The sequence below is a fragment of the Ricinus communis genome, chromosome 4 (assembly GCF_019578655.1).
Source record: "Ricinus communis isolate WT05 ecotype wild-type chromosome 4, ASM1957865v1, whole genome shotgun sequence".
Taxonomy (NCBI): Eukaryota; Viridiplantae; Streptophyta; class Magnoliopsida; order Malpighiales; family Euphorbiaceae; genus Ricinus; species Ricinus communis.
The window spans coordinates 14,803,265-14,821,420 of record NC_063259.1 but is presented as its reverse complement, the minus strand read 5'-3'; the positions used below and the strand labels follow the sequence as shown (position 1 = coordinate 14,821,420).

General features: G+C 31.6%; 1 protein-coding gene across 1 annotated transcript; it reads right to left on the bottom strand.

Moving 5' to 3' along the window:
• Nucleotides 1-15,292: 15,292 nt before the first annotated feature.
• On the bottom strand, nt 15,293-17,881 carry LOC8271810 (zinc transporter 1). The gene is made up of 3 exons (XM_002532094.4): nt 17,150-17,881; nt 16,567-16,716; nt 15,293-15,781 (listed from the first exon to the last, which is right to left on the bottom strand). Exons 1-3 carry the CDS (start codon nt 17,771-17,773, stop codon nt 15,476-15,478), a joined length of 1,080 nt encoding a protein of 359 aa, XP_002532140.2. The 5' UTR covers nt 17,774-17,881; the 3' UTR covers nt 15,293-15,475.
• Nucleotides 17,882-18,156: the final 275 nt, after the last annotated feature.

Here is an 18,156-nt window from a genome sequence, read left to right as displayed (position 1 = left end):
CTTTTTCATGCATTTAGGGCTTGTTCGCTGGTGAATGTTGGAAAAGTAGGTTTAGAATTTTATTGTCTATTATATTTATTTTTGATAGAAAATCTAATTTACTTTATTATTTTTAAAAATTATATATATATATATATATATATATATATATATATATATATAGAGAGAGAGAGAGAGAGAGAGACTAATACAATAAAAGAGAAAACACTAAATTAATTTACCAACCAAACATTTTCTAGCCAAATAGGAGCACTCAAAAATGACATCGTACCGTATGGATAATTGTATCAAAAGTCAAGTTTTTACTTTTACTAGAAATCCTACTCCAATTAGGAGTCCTATTCCAACTAGGAATCCTACTCCACCTAAGAATCCTACTCCAACTAGGAATCTTAGTTCCACTAGGAGTCCTATTCTAACTAGGAATTCTAGTTCTACTAGGAGTCCTATTCTAACTAGGAATTCTTGTTCTACTAGGAGTCCTATTCCGGCTAGAAGTCCTATTCCAACTAGGAATCATAATTCAATTAGAATTGTATAGCCACTTAAATATGATGGACTAATGACTATAGCGTGTATGAAGAAGTTCAAGAATGCTTTAGGAGTGTTCGTGAAGCAAAAGTTGAAACTTGAGTTGGAGATCCAAAGTCCAAGTAAGATTGAGTTTAATCAAGGCAATGAGTCTCAAGTTCATTTTATCAACTTAATTCAATATGTGAAGGCATAATCAAGTCAAGATAAGCCCAAGAAATCAAGTAAAGCTACTTGAAGTCCAATACTAAAAAGTAGGCCACATATCATATATTACTTAAGCTCAATTGTCAAGTTTATTATATGGGCTTAGATTGGACAAATTTTAGGAGTTTTTGTTCATTTAAAGAAATCTTTTAATAGTTAATAGTCTTATTTTAAGTTATCTTTTTAGCTTAGGAGTTTTATTCCTGGTTTTTTTGTTATTTGTTTCCTTATCATTACAGAATTAAGATTTTTTAAGGTCTATATAACCCAGTACAAACTTCTATATAATGGAAATTGTTGAATATTAATTATTTGAGTTGATTCACTTTTTTTGTTCTCTATGGACTTGTAAAGGCTTGTTACAAATTTAGTTTAATGTGAACTTATGTTTTTATTAAACAACATTTAATTCTTTATAATTAAGATTCTTAAGTACAAGTTACTTAAGGGTCTCGTTTATAATTAAGGTTCTTAAATACAAAACTTAAGGGTCTCGTTGGGAGTTAGGTGTTTTCTTGCTTGATTAGGTGAATGATTCTTGGTAAAGACATTAACTTGAATACGGGTTTGGCATAAATTAGCCACATTCGTATCATTTGGTATTAGAGTTTCGGCTCAGCAATCAAGTACGTATCCTTTATTGTTTTAGTTGATTTGTTTTGTTTAGTGTCAAAAAACAAAAAAATATCTTAATCTATTATTTTCTTCTTCTTTGTGATTTATTTTATTATCTAGAGTTTTTTTCTTTTTCAATTCGTCTTTCTTGATATTTTTAGAGTCCAATTAATTTTTTTTATTTCTTTAACGTTAAATACGCTCTTTATTCTACAGAAATTAAATATGTCCTTTTTGTTTAATTCATTCATCAAGCTTAATCTTTCGTTATTTTCTCTTATTCTTGGTCATTAAGTCTAGTTTTATTTTGGCTTAAATACAATTTAAATCATGATCTTTATCGGTTTTTGCAATTTTAACCAATCCTTCCAATTTTGGTAATTTCTATCATAAGCTTTAAAAGACTTGTATATCGAAGCATAAACACAAACCCTGTTTGAAATTAAATGACATGGCTAACGGGGCTTGTTAAGGTTCTCCAGCTCAATTAAAAAATATTGCCACGAAGAAGTCCATTTTCCACTAGCAAAATACTTCTTTTTGATCATGTTAGCATTAAAATCCCTAACTTGTTACTGAAATCTCTAATTTCTCTTTGCACAACAAAAATCTATTGAAGGGTGACAACTCTTAACAACCTAAATTTTCTTCATTTTTTCATTCAAATTAGTATTGAGAAAATGTCTAAAAGCTCGCAAAATTTAAGTACCTCATGAGCATCATATTCAAGTGCAATTCCTATGAAGTATTGTGGGCATGATATGGTAGTTGATTTTTTAACATCGTGGACTGACGAGAATCCTAGGAGAAGATTTTATCAATGTCTAGTTAGAATGGTAATGTAATATATTCTGCAATGTGATATTGTTCTCTATCTAGGGTTTGACACTAATTTTAGTTATTTTTTCTCCTAAGCATGATGATTGTCATTTCTTCAAATGATTTGATCGAGAATTATCATGCTTCCAAAGGGGCTTGATACTTAGATTGAAGGCTCAAAGGGATAGCTCGAAAGAGCAAGTGAGATGTAAAGCTCAAACGGAAAGAATATTGAATGAAAAAGTTAAAGCTGCCTTAAGATAGAATGATAAGCTAATTGTCAATAATGCAAAATCGGATAAGAAGTTTGAAGAAATAGAGTGCAAGAAGACTCAACTAATTTTAGAGAATAAAATTCTTAAGGTAAAGCTTGTGAAGAAAAAATCATATTTAAAGATATTGTTGTTTGTTATAGTTTGTATTTGGAAAAAGGTGCGAATAAGTCCCTAACGTTTGGAGCGAAGAGCACATAAACCTCTAATCTTTTCTTTTTGGCGCAAATAAATACATGAAATATCTTTACTTTACTATAAGTCCCTAATCATATGGAGATTCTTTTTGAAATAAACGACCATTTAATACACTGATGAAAGAGAGTATAATATATATTTTACTTTATAATTTTAAAGTTTAATATATTTAACTTTATTATTAAAATAAAAAATCAAAAGCAATACCCATTCTTTTCTCTGACTATATACTTCTTATTTTCATGTCCATAGCCAAATGTCCTCATCTTTATCTCTATATTCTCATTTTCTTCGCCTATATTAGTATAACGTTAATGATAAAAGAAGACATTAATTATCAAAGATCAACAAGCCATAAGTTCCAAATTAAAGTGCCTTGATACATATGAATAAAAGAAAAAGGAAAAACATTGAAATTTAGAAGTTTTGGAAAAGAACAAGAAAAAGACAAGAAATCCCATGTTAAGTATTAGAAAAAATTGTAACCATTCTTCTGTAAGACATGAGGATTTACTTTATAGTTTGAAACTCTTTAGAAAAGTCGGTCACTTGGCATGCAACAATAGGTGGACATGCATAATATCAAAACTCATTGAAATTTTTTTATTGCAAATGAAGACTTTAAGGTTATAACACTATTGTTGGTATCGAAAACCCTTTTAAGTGCCGATGATGAAGGTTACAACACCGTCCTCTCATGCTCCAATTTTTATCGTGCTTCTAGTCGATCTTTTGTTCCTCCTTTTGATTCTTTATCCATTTCCATTTCTTCTTGTAATCCCTCTACTCTAATACTTCTTATTGATTAAATGAAACTTTGAAGAGGTGAGACAAATTAACAATTTGGACTTATTGGTTTAAAGTGTGTTTGCATTAATTTTATTATTATTTGATTTTGGGTATTTGAGAGTCTTGGTCTAGATTAATAATGAGGAAGAGATGGAAATTGAGAAATAGTAACTTTTGGGTATTTGATTTTTGAAAGATATTAAACACATTACTAGGTTGTTGGTTAGTTTCATTATGATAATGAAGTGAAGTAACAATGGTGGGATGATATTGGTGGTGATGAGTTGTAGCCGCTGGAGGTGATGATGTTGAAGGTTTTTTTATTTGAGAAATCAAAGTTAAAGGTTTTTTAATATTAAAAATTATAATTGATTTTGAAAATACTTACCTGGACAACGACGTTTATTTATTATTGAGTCTTCGTCTGACTTGGGACTTATAGTATAGTAAAAACATTTTAACATATTTATTTGTGCCAAAGAAAAGATTAAGAATTTATATGCTCTTCACTCCAAATGTTAAAGGCTTATTTGCACCTTTTCCCTTTGTATTTTATTTACGTGTTGAAATTGCAAGTATGTGGTGTTTGCAGTACTATATTTACAGAGAAGATGATGTTGCCTAACTAGTATGATATGTAAGCATAGTAGATATAGTTTGAATATGTAAGCTGTACTGGTTAATTATGAATGACATGTTATTTGTTAAATGCAAAAATTGTTATTTTTAATCCAACAGAATTGTAAAAAAATATGTTTAGTATAACATATGTTATAATCTTATAAAAAATTATAAGTCACTAATAACAAAATAACATAACATAGGTTTAACTTTTATCATTGAGTAATATTGTGAAGTTGAGATAAAAAATGTGTTTGGTATTTCATAAGATTGGCTACAATCTTCAAAAAAATATAGCCACTAATAATAAATAACATAATATATATGTCCACTTTAGTTTGCATTGCTTTCTTGAGTTCTTAAAACTTGTGAAATAGTATTACATCTGCCTTTAACAGATCTGCCACCCAGGTTCTTCCTCCATTTGGTGTCCTACCCCCTATTACACCTCTTTATGAAGCTGTTAGTATACTAGTTGTTGCAGTAGTAGTGGGTGCATTGCTGGTGCACTAGTAGTTTGCTTTTTTAAATTTCTTATCATGGCTGCCTTTATTGTAGCTCTTATGCCAAAAAATATATCCCACTCTTTTATTCTCAGGCATCTACCAAAAGAATAAGTCATTCATTAATAGTTATTCAATACATAAATAAAACCATTCAAAACAAGTGCAAATTAACATACCCTCATATATATATATATTCCCAATTTCTTCAAATATTCTCACACTATATCCTTGTTGACCTTTCTATACTCATTTGCTTTGGTATTTGCACTTGTATTGGTTGTGCCATTTTCCTGTTATATGTGTTGACCTAGGAGTAGATTGTTGTTGTGAAATTATTTCATCAAGTATAGGTGTTTTCCTTGCTCTGCCCCTTTTTATCTAAAAATAATTATTCCACAATGTACATAATTTATTGCAATAACATTGATCATCAATATGAAATAGAAAGTTCAAAATTAACTTACTGAAAATTTAAGTGATCTGTGGATTGCTCATTCTACTGTTGGCCACATCTTCCTACCATTTACGGGTTCGATTGCAAATTGGTAGGTCTATATGTAATTATTCACAGTAAAATATGGGTCCACATATGTTGCAAGGTCTTGTTTCATGAAATAAATGCAGCTGCAAGCATGAATGCATGGGACCCTATATATGTCCTAAGCCCTACAAGTGCACGACTTATTTACTAAATCAACCATAAAACCATCATTTCCTATTGCTACTTGTAATTTGTCCCTTATAGCTGGTTTAGTTAAGCATAACCTGCCATTATATAATATCAGCTCCAATTTTGCCTAACATTAGGACATATAATATCTTGACAGCCGCTTTATCCATTAATTTCTTATGTTGTCTTTCCATTAAAGCACATCTTATGTCTTCTAGCATATTAATTATGTGCTTTTCCCTAGCTTTCATTATATATCCATTAAAAGTTTTGCAAACATTGTTGTCTACCATATCAAACTTAGTTATAACACAATAATAGGACTTACAAGATTTTGTTGAATCCCTTGCTAGGAAGTTCAAATATGCTACTTCATTTTAGCTTTCATCACATCCAAAGTCTCATTCAGAGCAGCCTCATATGTGTTCCTAACCGCCTTCTAGAATAAGTTCTTCAAAATCTGCTCTTTAAATTTAATTTTTTCAATTGCAATAAACGTGCCTTGCACAATTGAGATGATCTACAAATAGAATTAAATTGCTAATGGCATTTATCAGTCCCTACAAAGAAAGGCAACCATCAGTTAATAAATAATAAAAGTAGAAAAATCAAATAACTAAATAATGTAGTTAGAATAGATAAGTATTACCTTCTGCTGATCAGATACAAATGTCCATTATATCTCATAAACTACATGTAACTCCTTAAATACAAGTTTCAAAAACCATGATCAGTAATATTCATTTTTTGCCTATACTACTACCCAACACACAGGAAACATCTGGTTATTACCATCTTTTGCCACTGCTGTCAATAGTGCCTTTCCAAAAAAGTCTTTAAGAAACAACCATCAAATCCCAACATGGGTCTACCACCATTCAGGATCCCCTTTCTTAAAGAGCTAAAACCTACAAAGAAACCTTTAAATATTGCACCCTCATCCAAAAGGAAATCAAATCTGCCCTCTTTATCAACCCTCATCAACTTTACTTTATAAGAGCTTAGCATCGTGTAATGCTCAAACACAGATCTTCTAAGCATTTTTAGGGCTTTCCACTCACCCTATACAACTTTCAGTTACTCATGCTCATACCATACTTATCAAGCAAGTCATGTTCTAAGTCTTTGATACTCTAGTTAGGATTCAATCTAAATATGTATAAATACTCTTTAGCAACCCATGTAGTTGCTGCTTTAGCTATTTTTTATTTTCTTATGGCAGTTATGATTAACATAGTAGGACTTTATAGCAATTTGCTCCTTTGGTATCATGCTGCCATACAACCTCTACTGACACCTAAGGTCACATTTTGCTTTCCAACTGGTTAACATTAGACCTTGTAGTTTTTATATCGTGTCCTTTTAGATCACATATCTTGTCACAGCTGCCTTGCACTGAGCTGAGCTTTTAAATCTCATTCCAAGGATGAAATCAAAAGAATTATGCTCACATTTAGGATTATAAGTCACTTTCTTCTTATCTTTCTGCTACTACACTCATCACCTACATCTTCTTCACTAGTATAAAGTGAATTAACATCACCATCTGAATCTTCATATTCAGATACAAATCCATTCTCATCGAGCTCTTTTTTAGCAGTATTAGCTTTCGTAGTCATCAAGTTATTACTCATATTGAACCTTTTCATAATATCGATCATATCAATACCAGATCTTTTAAATTTTGCCTCGTTTTGTCTAGCCTCTATATATTCTTCATCATCTGAAGCTAGTTCATGGTCTGACAAGCCATTATTTGTATCACTTTCACCAACAGAACAATAGTCTAGATCATGGTCATTATCATGTTCAACAAAGTAATTTTCTCTTTCCCTGACCTCATTCTCCCATGAAAATATCTACATTAACTGCATCATATTCTTCTTATTCTTCTACATCTATAAGTCCATCATCTGCATCTATCAAATCTTGGGAGTGACTTCCCTCACTAACAACATTTCTTTTACCCATCAAATCTTCTTCAACTCCATCTGCCTTATCAATATATATATTAATCATTCTAAAACCATTGCTAACATGATGTAACATCTCCATCACAGACACATCATCTTTCATTTCCTTATACTCACCAAAACCACTCACATCGAGTATTCTATAAGCAATCTTACTGTCACGACCCCATCCGTGGGCCCGTGACCGGCACTAGGGAATGGGTAGGTGTAAGGCCATCGAATCCCGTAGTAAGCCTGACACTCACAACTCAAACAAATCTCATCTTAAATTAATATTATTAAAGCCACAAATTATCTTAATAACTACATTTTACAGTAACATTAAATTTTACACAATTAAATCGGTCTGCCAGAAGAACTAGGCGAGACCCAAATCTCAGAAAATTTATAACTGATACATCTACTATTACTACTACGGAGAATCTAAGATTTACCAATTTACATACCAAATCAAATACATCACCCGATGATGAAGGAGTCGGGTTACTAGATAAGAGTCGCGGGAAGACCAATAGTCACAGATCTGAAAAAAAATAGTAAATTGAGATTGTCAGTCTCGAGAGTGAGTTAAAATCAAATAATCTAGAGACTATTGCAGTTTCACAGAAAATATTAATTATTCGAATCAGTATATTAAATCATGCACGTAAATACAACTCATATTATAATCATACCATAATAAATAAAAATATATATTTTTACTTTTACGGGACGAGTGGCTCAGTAGAACCCTAACCCCAAATTCTAGTAGCCTTTTGGCTCTCTTAATCCAATAAGACTGGCGCCCAGAGAGCAATGCTCGACCAGGGACCTTTACTCCGGCATCTCATTCCAATAGGACTGGCGCCAGAGAGCGAAGCTCGACCAGGGTCCTTAACTCCAGTCCGGTCACTTAATATTCACTATCTAAATAAGCCGGCGCCCAGAGAGCAATGCTCGACCAGGGACCCTTACTCCGACATCTCACTCAAATCAGCCTAGAGAACCATGCTCGACCAGGGCAAAACTCATAATAATCTTATTACCGCAATTTACTCAGATCAGCCCAGAGAGCCATGCTCGACCAGGGCGAACTCATAATAATCTTATTACATGTCCATGATCATTACCAGTGCGCACGTAGTCCTGATGTAACCCATCAGGTGGCATGTTCTACGAAAGCCACATTCCCAAATCGTAATCATCACATTTAATAAAATATCATGGTCTAATGAAATCATTCAACACATTATCAAAATAAAGATTAAAAATTTAGGGCAAAGCAACGTGCAATTCGTGTGGAAAACTAATAATATTTGTATTATTATAACATTACTAATAATTATATTTATATTATTTTCAATAATTAATAATCAAGTGAAATCATTTATATTGCTATACTAATAATAATATTAAGCATAAATTCTAAAATAGCATATTAAAATCAGATTTAGCAATAGTGCAATGATTAAATGACTTTAACTCACAGAATTAAGCGACCTCCTAGCTCTGCTCCGGTGCCTTGGTTGGAGCGAGCCGAACAGACAGATCATCTAATCACGGAAAATAATTTATCAATTATGTTGAACAATTACAATTGACCCTAGGTCTAGATTCCTAGGACTGATTGTCTAAGAATCTCGACTCGGTAAATTCTACCGAAAATTCGGCAGAACCTCTCCTACAACACGGACATTTATCCCCCGTAAAACGGGTTCAGGACCTGCCAGAAAAACACTTCAAAAATCCAATAATCCAAACAACGGGAGTCGGGTCCCCAAACTTCACTATTTTTCCCGACTCCGCTAAACAGCACAAAACACGAGGCAGACAAACTGACAAACAATTATTTTTGATTCACAAATATCATCTAATACTCAATATAAACCAATAGACACACAATTAAACCAAGAATTTCCAAAATTACAGGCTAGAGAAAATTACCGAGACGCTCGGTCGCTCGGTCGACTCGCCTCCAGCCGCCAGAGTCCGATCGACGATCCGAACTCACCATCAGACTCGAAACAACGCACTGACGACGATCCCCGCTTCTGATTTTCCGATCCGACACCCGATCATCCGGAGAGATTTGCGGACGATCTCGGCCGTCGATTCACAAACAAGGTCCGATCGCCACGAAATCGGTGCCATTACGAAGCTTGAGCTGAGGAGAGTCGAGATATGCCCTCCGATCGTCCATAGCTCATAGGAGCTCGCCGAAAATGCCAAAAAATGTGGCTGCCTCCTACTTTCTCTCTCCACTAGATCTTCTGTCTCCGGCCACCACAGGCGTCACTGCTGCTGCCAAAAGAAAGCTCTCTTCGAGGGGAGCCGATCGCCATCAAGATCGGCCAAAAAGGCCGCCATAAACGGCCGGAACGACCTTCGAAAGCCGCTGCCTCCTCACGCACACTCGCTAATCGCCGCTGGCCGACTCGCCAAGGCCGCTTATTGGCGAACTCCGCGCCCCCGGCGATCGCCACCGACGCTGCAGCTCCCGCCTCCTTTTTCTTCTTCCCGCGCCTCACTCTCTCTCCCCGACAATTCTCTCCTCTTCCTTTATTCTATATCAACATTGAGCCCCCAAACTTTTTCTTATTACAATTTGGTCCCTCAACTTTCTTAATTACTTATAATTTCATCCTACACAATTCCAATTTAACCCCTAAACTTTTTTTTATCCTTTCAATTAAGCCCTTCACTAATTAATTTGAGCCAAATTAGAATTATTGAAAATACACAATTACATAAATACCCATGACCGACATTTATTTACAAAAATACCAAACTTAAAAATTTCCATTAAAACCCCATATGAATAAAATTATACTTTTAATCCTCATCCAAAAAAAAATTTCAATTAAGTCCTACACATAATTAAATTAAATAACCAATTTGCTAATTATTTTCCAACTTAAAATTAAATACCACTAGCTAATTAAAATACCAATTTTTTCAAAATACTTTTATAAAAACATCATTTACAAATTCTTCCATGATTTTCTAATATATAATTTTATTTATATAAATATACATTTGGAAAAAATTTGAATAACCAAAATATAATTATTTCTCAAATAATTTACTTAATTAATTTTTTAAAAATTCAAACGAATAGGATATAGAAAGGATGACTCATTTATTAGTCTAATATTAAAATTCAAAATTTGCATTTAAATTATTCCAACTAGATCAAGTAAAAATTAAATTAAATTAATTTTAAATAAAAACTCATTATTGAATATATAAAAATTCTGGATATTACACTTACCATATTTGACACAACCGAGTTTCTCAACTTCATCACATAGGTAAAAAGAACAATTCTAATGGATTAAACCCATGCTGATCTTTAATTTCCCCACCCACTTATAGAGTGTCACCACCAGTTACAAACAACTTTCCACCAATGTGAAAATAAAGAGAAAATATACCACTGGTGCAATAAGCATAAGCATAAAAAATCATGAGTAAAGAACTAGATTTCAAGAGTTTCAACTAACCCTAATTATAAACCATACAAGCCATAATAAAGACAACAAAAAATGCTTAAATTATTACAATATCAACTAAGATAACAAAAAAATAGAAAATGTAAGGACTACCAAGCAAAGAGACATATAAACAAATTTTAAGAATAAAGCTACTCAGAATTTTCATAAAATAACACTTATTAAAATGTGAAGCTTCCAAACAACAACACTTGTAGCTAAAGTCCAGTAGTAAAAAAACCCTACTTGTTGGCCATTAATACAACAAACACTAGCACTAAGACCACACGAAGAGGGACCACATGATTCTTCACTAATTCACTACTTCAACTCGTAATTGATGGCAATATATCCTTTTAAACAGCTTCCTTCTAAAGTTTCTCTAACCACTTTTGTGAGAGATTTGCATGTTGATAATAAACTTATATTATTCTTTGAAATATGTTTTTTCTTTTCACAATATTCGGTCAAGGTTCGATGATGAATCTTTTTAAAGAAAGAGAGAGTGATGTGAATCCTACAAGCATAAGGAAGCATACTCCCACTAGAAATCTTACTCCAACTAGGAGTCTTAGTCCCATTAGGAGTGTTCAATAATGCTTTAGGACAGTATGAGTTGAAGCTTGGGTTGAAGATCCAAAGTCTAAGTGAGATTGGATTTAATCAAGGCAATAGGCTTCAAGTTCATTTTATCAATTTAATTCAATATGTGGAGACATATAATCGAATCAAAATAGGCCAAGAAATCAAGTCAAGCTATTTGGAGTCATGTTAGGTAAATTTCGCAATGCACAGATCGCAACAAGTAGTATAAAATGAGTATGAGTATCGTTTCTTTGAGGAGATTGATACCGAGTACCAGCCCTAATTATATTTGCACAATCTAACAAAATCGAATAATTATAATTGAATAAATAACTAATAACAAAAGAGAACTTAAAGCTATTAATAATTTCTTTTAAAAATCTAATAAGTAAAACTAGAGCATGAGTTTGATTTACTAACTATTACTTGGATTACAAGATCTTTTTACAATTCAAGTCATTAGCCTTAGTCAAGGGCAAACCATTCAAATTACTTAGAGTCTCTTTCAAGCTCATCTAAGAATACCAAAGTGAATTACAACCTATTTTCATAGTCACGACAATTAAGTAGGATTCATTAAATTCCTTAGTGATTTATTGTTCCTCGAAGAAATCGTCTACTTTTGTGATCGAGGTTCCTAAGTTTTACAAGTCTATGAGCTGGTAAATCATGCAACTTTCGTTGTCTCTAATTTACCTAAAAACATGTATTTAATCAGTCCTAAAATCAAATACAAGAACAAGTAAAAGCAACTCATAAAATTGACTAACAATTAATTCCTTGAAAGGAAATTAAGATCCAAACGAGTAATAGAATAGCTACACAAACACAAACTCTAAAAAGAGTCTAGCCACTCATGATTATGGCAATATACAAAAACATAATTAAAGAAATCAAAGAAGAAAAAGAAATAATTAATTCAAACTCTTGAATCTTCATAAAAATCTTCTTGATCTCCTTGAATATGTCTTCAAATCTGTTTCTTAGATGGTTCTCTCTTTTAAAATAGCTATTTACCCCCCTTCTTTTATAGTCTAGACTCAAAGAAAATCCTATTTTGCCCTAAATTTTTGAGTTTCATGTGAAAGAAAACTCTCTTTTATTCGACACGGCTTGGCATACGGCCATAACATGTCCTTCACCTTACGGCATGGCTTGGCACACGACCATATGCGATCCTATGCTGTGTTTTAACAAGTTCTTCGATTAGGGCAGAAGCAGTCATGGTTTCAAGCACGCCTATATAATACCCGTATGTCATACTATTCAGAATCCAGAGGTAAACACGGCTTCTAGCACAGCTGTGTGTCAAGTCATGCTTCTTGATTCTTCTTTCAAGGTGCAACATGGGCACAAGCACGCCCGTGTTAAGCAATGATATAGCTTTTCATGATCGTTTAGGATTCCTTTCTAATCTTTTCTATAAAAAGAAAAAACTTATTAAAATTAAATATAAATTCTTAAATAAATTAAAAATAAATAAAATATTAGAATTATGGTATAACTTAAATAAACTCCTAATTAAATCTAAGTTCTTTCTTAATTAATGTAACTATTTATTCAAAAGTCATTAAAATTCAACTCAAAGACATGTGTAAAATTACATACAACAAGTCCAATACTCAAAAATGGGCCACATATAACATATTACTTAAGTCCAATTATCATATTTATTATATGGCTTGGATTAGACGAATTTTAAAAGTTTTTGGTTGTTTAAAGAAGTATTTTAGTAGTTAGGAGTCTTGTTTTAAGTTATCTTTTTAGTTTAAGAGTTCTATTCCTAGTCTTATTGTTATTTATTTTCTTATCATTATAGAATTAGGGGCTAAGGCATATATAAGCTAGTACAAAATTTTATGTAATAGAAGTGGTTGAATATTGATTATTTGAGTTAATTCTTTTTTTTTTTGTTCTTTATGAATTTGATGAATTTATCAAATGAAAGCTTGGTATTTTGCAAACTTAGTTTAACTTGAACCTATGTTTATGTTAAACAACCTTTAATTCTTTATAATTAAAATTTTCAAGTACAAGTTATTTAAGAGTCTTGTTGGAAGTTAGAGTTTTCTTGCTTGATTAGGCGAACGATCGTTGGTGAAAACATCAATATTGAATACGGGTTTGACACAAGTTACCCACATTAATATCACTTTGTGCTTGTACGATTCGCATCATTGACTTACATACTATGTCAAATTTTATAAAAATAAATTTTTATTGGTTAAAATAAAATTATTTAATTTTAACGTAATTTTTCTTAGAATCTAATAAGAATAATTAAATAATATTTTTAATTAAAAAGTTATATTAAATAATATTACCAAACTTGTATAACATTATGCTTTTATTTGATTTAATGTTGCCAAATTCATTTGAAATATTTTCTTTAACCTCTTAAATTATTTATATAATTTTTATAAACATTATAAATAATCATAATTGATAGTTATTGATAAAAAATATTACCAAAATTTTAAAATATTTTAAATAAAAAATAAAGTCATATATCATATAAAACTTATAGCTTATGTAAAAATATAAAATAATATTACGATATTTTTTAATTCCAAGAAGAATTTAAAGAAACGCAACTGTTAATTAAAGTCAATACTATTTAATTTAAAATATTAACTAATTATTTATATTAAATAATATAACTAAATTAAATTAAAATTAAATAATTTTACTTTAACACAATAAAAATTTATTTTTATATGATTTAACATTTAGCATGAAGTTCAGGAATTAAATTAAATTTTCCATATTAAGTAAGTTATTTGATTGAGATGAATTAACCATTTTTCTTAAGTTGCTGAGTAAATTGATCAGAAATTTAAAATGTGAATTAATTACATATCGGTTCAAGTTCAGGGAAAAAACTAGTATTCTTTTGCCATAACTTTTTAATAAACTGTTTTTAATATTTTGAAATTAACAGAAAGTTAATACTATTATAAACCTGAAAATGACAATAAATTTTGTAAGAGAAAAAGAAATCAAGAAGAGAATTAAATGCATTCAATTTCAATCAAAACCTTTCCTTTTTTCTGCAACCAAAAAAATCCATTTTCTTTTATATAAAAGGAAAAAGAATCTCCAATTCAGCCTCATTAGTTTCACAGTTTCTAAATTAAAAGATATGACCTGCCAAAATGCACATGTTATACAACCATCAACTAATTATATAATCCCACCCAAAAAGTTTGTGATGGATGGGTGCTAATGAATTGATCTGTCACATAGTTAAAAGCTTGCTTACCCAACATAATCTGAAGCAAAACTCTTAGTTGCCTTGCCTAATATGAAATTAGGTGATAATCACCAAAAACCCTCAAGTTTTCTTTCTTTTTTTCCTTCCTTAATTTCAGTACCAAATATTTACTTTAACTTCAAACTCTTAAATCCTCGCAGTCCCCTTGTGGTTCCTTGGTTAAGATTAGAGACACCATCCTTCCTCACTTTTTGTACTCAATATGTAAAGACCTTCACCATATTACATACATAATTTACATTGATGTATATTTCCAGCCAATGTTCTTTAAATCTCATATGAAAAACACATTGAAAGATGAGGAATGGGTATTCATTAAAAGATTTTATTTTTATTAGTTTTTTATTTCTTAAATTCTTTGCACCACATTGGAAATCTTCAGAGTTTTGCTTCAACTCCAAAAATGTAAACCCCAAAAATATGAATTCCTGAACTCTAAATTAGAAAAAAGTCTTTAAAATAACCATTAGATCAACACATCAATAAAAATATTATTATTAAAACAAATAAGGCCAGGAATAGCTATTCATTGAAAGATGTTAAACAAAAAGAAATGTCCTTTTCTTTTTCCATAAATGATATACCTCCAAAATTGTTTTTCTTTTGCATTCTAATATCAGCAAAGTGATCTAAATCTTGCATGCAGAGAAACAGCAATAACAAATAAATGAGAAGGATTTGCGTTTTGAAATTTTTTAAAATGTTAACTACTGGTGAAACAAACATGGAAAAGAATGAAACAAATGATAAAAGCATCTCAAGGATTGGAATTTTACCTTCTTTTTTTTGGATTCCATTTCTTTTCTGGCTCGATTTTACTAATCTAAGATGAAAAATGTTAAAAGGGTTACAACTACATGCTCGAGAAACTATCAAGGTTTTACATGTCTTCCTCTTCTTCTGTCTTCTTGTTCTGTCACAATATCTTGATATTAGGCTATGTAATTAGGCCCATTTGGCCAACAAGGACATGCAAGCAGTACCCAAAAGAAGTGAAAGATTAGCACCAAGCTGCAGCCTCAAGTTGCTTTGCAATTTAGGGTTCATAAAATCTTCAGCAAGTAAATCAACAAGTGCCATATAGATTAATATCCCAGCAGAAGCAGAGTTGAATACCCCTTCAACAATGAGAGCAGTTTGAGCATTGCCATTGTAACTATGTGAAATCCCTATCCCAACTGCTATTCCAATTGGTGTGGTTAAGGAGAAAAATAGAACCATTGCTGCCACTGCTCTTGACTTGAACTTTGCCTGCACAACCAAACCAAAATTACTGTCCAACTGTTTATTGTTTCACACACCAATTGCATGATATAGCAATCACAATAAATCTCTTGAGCTTAAAGATAGATAATTTGTTGTTGAACAAATTACTTGTGTATTATTACATGAGCATAAGCAATATCTTAAAAAAAAAAAAAGATTTTTTTTACTACGATCAAAGAAATGTGCTTACAAGTATAAATGACACGTATTTATAAGTAATTATATAAATAATTAAATTATCATTGTCTGATTTGATAAATTGTGTCGTGAGTAACACATATAAAATAATTATATAATTTATTTCATTTAAAATATTTATGACTTTTTCACCGAGTGAGTCAAAAGTGACTGGAATAAAAATTCCATTATTTGAGTATAAAATACTTAAAAGGCATTTATTGCATCAGGAAAAGCAAAAAGAACTCTCCCAAAATAAGAATTAAAAAACTCTTCCTTATTTTAATTTGGCTAAAAGATAAAAAGAATAGGCAAGTAATAGTTTCATGCAGTGAGAAGCTTGAATTGGAAAAACTAAGCAAGTAGAACCATTATAGTCCTCAAGTAGGGTCCACCTAAGTCAAATCAAATTGCTTTTTTCCACCTTGTTTCTTTGATGCCAAATGGAAATTAAGTTGGACAACATTAATGGTAGAGCACAAATAAAACTATATTTTTAGACTCTGAAAATTCAGAGTAGCATTAACTAGGGATTGTTCTCAGAAGGTAATTTGTGGATAATACAGAAGAAAGAAAAAGTGTGAAGTGGGTACCTGAGAAATGCAACCACCAAGGCCCATGCCTTCAAAGAATTGATGGAAAGTTAATGCTGCTACTAGTGGCTTTATTGTGTCTATACTTTGAGAAGCTCCAAGAGAAATCCCAATTATTACTGAATGAACCACTATTCCCAATTCCAACACCTGCACAACAAGCATTCAATCTTCATTACAAATAATTTTTCTTAAGAAAAAGAATTATTGAAAATTTAAAAAAAGTTTGTGCCCATGAAAGTGCACTCAATCTTTTTTTTATATATATAATTTTCTTTTTATAACTCTAATATACTATACCACTTGGAAAAGCCAAATCCAATTTGAATACCATATTTTTAGATGCTGATATTGCACTACTAATATTTTATTTATCAAAGTATTGGTTAGTGATTGCTTTTGTAACAGAGGAAAACAGGGGAAAATACAGAATAATATCACATTAAACCAAACAATTTTTCTTTCTCTATTTTTTTTTTTTTTTTTTGTCTTTTAGAGAAAAAACCCAAAACCAAATTACCAAAATTAATCATAAAAAAGAAAAATGAAACAAAAACAGAGATAAAAGAAAATGAAGAGACACCTGTGATACAATCCGATGCCTGAAAATCCCAGAATCATCATGTGATAGAAAAGCAGCAGAGCCATGTGCATGTCCATGAGAGGCATGAGTATGAACATGAACATGGCCTTCATGTTTCCCCTGCAACTCTTCATCCCCACTCAGAGGCAAAGCCTTGTTAAAATGGGATCTTTTAAAATAACTAGTAGCAAAAGTGTCAACCATCATTGTCATAATAGCAGAAACCATTGCAACAAAACCTGAGAAAGGGAACTGACCCCATGGTTTCTTTTTAAGACAAGGACTTGTTAGACTATCAAAAGCATCAGGTAATATGTGAACAAACCCAGTTGCAAGAATCACACCAGCTGCAAATGCTTTAATGAGGAAGAAGATGTTGTTCTCTGGGTTAAGAGATGGGATTTTCTTGCCAAAAATTGGGAGAGTAACACCTAATGCGCTCGCAATCAGTATTGAAGAAACTGCCACTAGTTTATATTTAAGGGTTTTGGTTCTGTCATCACTTTGTGTGGCTGCAGTTTCTTCCTGGTCACAAGTACAATCTGCAGAAGCTAAAAGAGGAAGAAGATGCAGAAAACAAACAAGAAAAAAGAGAGAAAATGATTTTCTTGTCTGATTATTCATGGCTTCAAGAGGGGAAAAAAAAGAAAAAGAAGAAGAGAAAGCAAGAATTGATAGTTTGAAGAAGGGTTTATATATAAATATATATATGGCTATGGCTATGGAGGAGTTGGTTAAGGGTTAAGCAACATTTTATAAAGATGACAGAGAGAAGAATCGAAATGGCGACATGTAATTCCATGCAGAATGAACAGGATTGGTTTGGGAGTGACACGTGTATGATTAACTACATAAATGACGACATTGTGTGTTAATCATATTATATAAGCAAAGCAAACTAAAAAGCTCAATTCAATTGGGTTTTTGTTTAAGTCTTAAGTGGCCAGCTCTTCTCTTTTTCCATCAAAAGTGTAGGCACCACATGCCAAAATAAGTGATATTGGCAC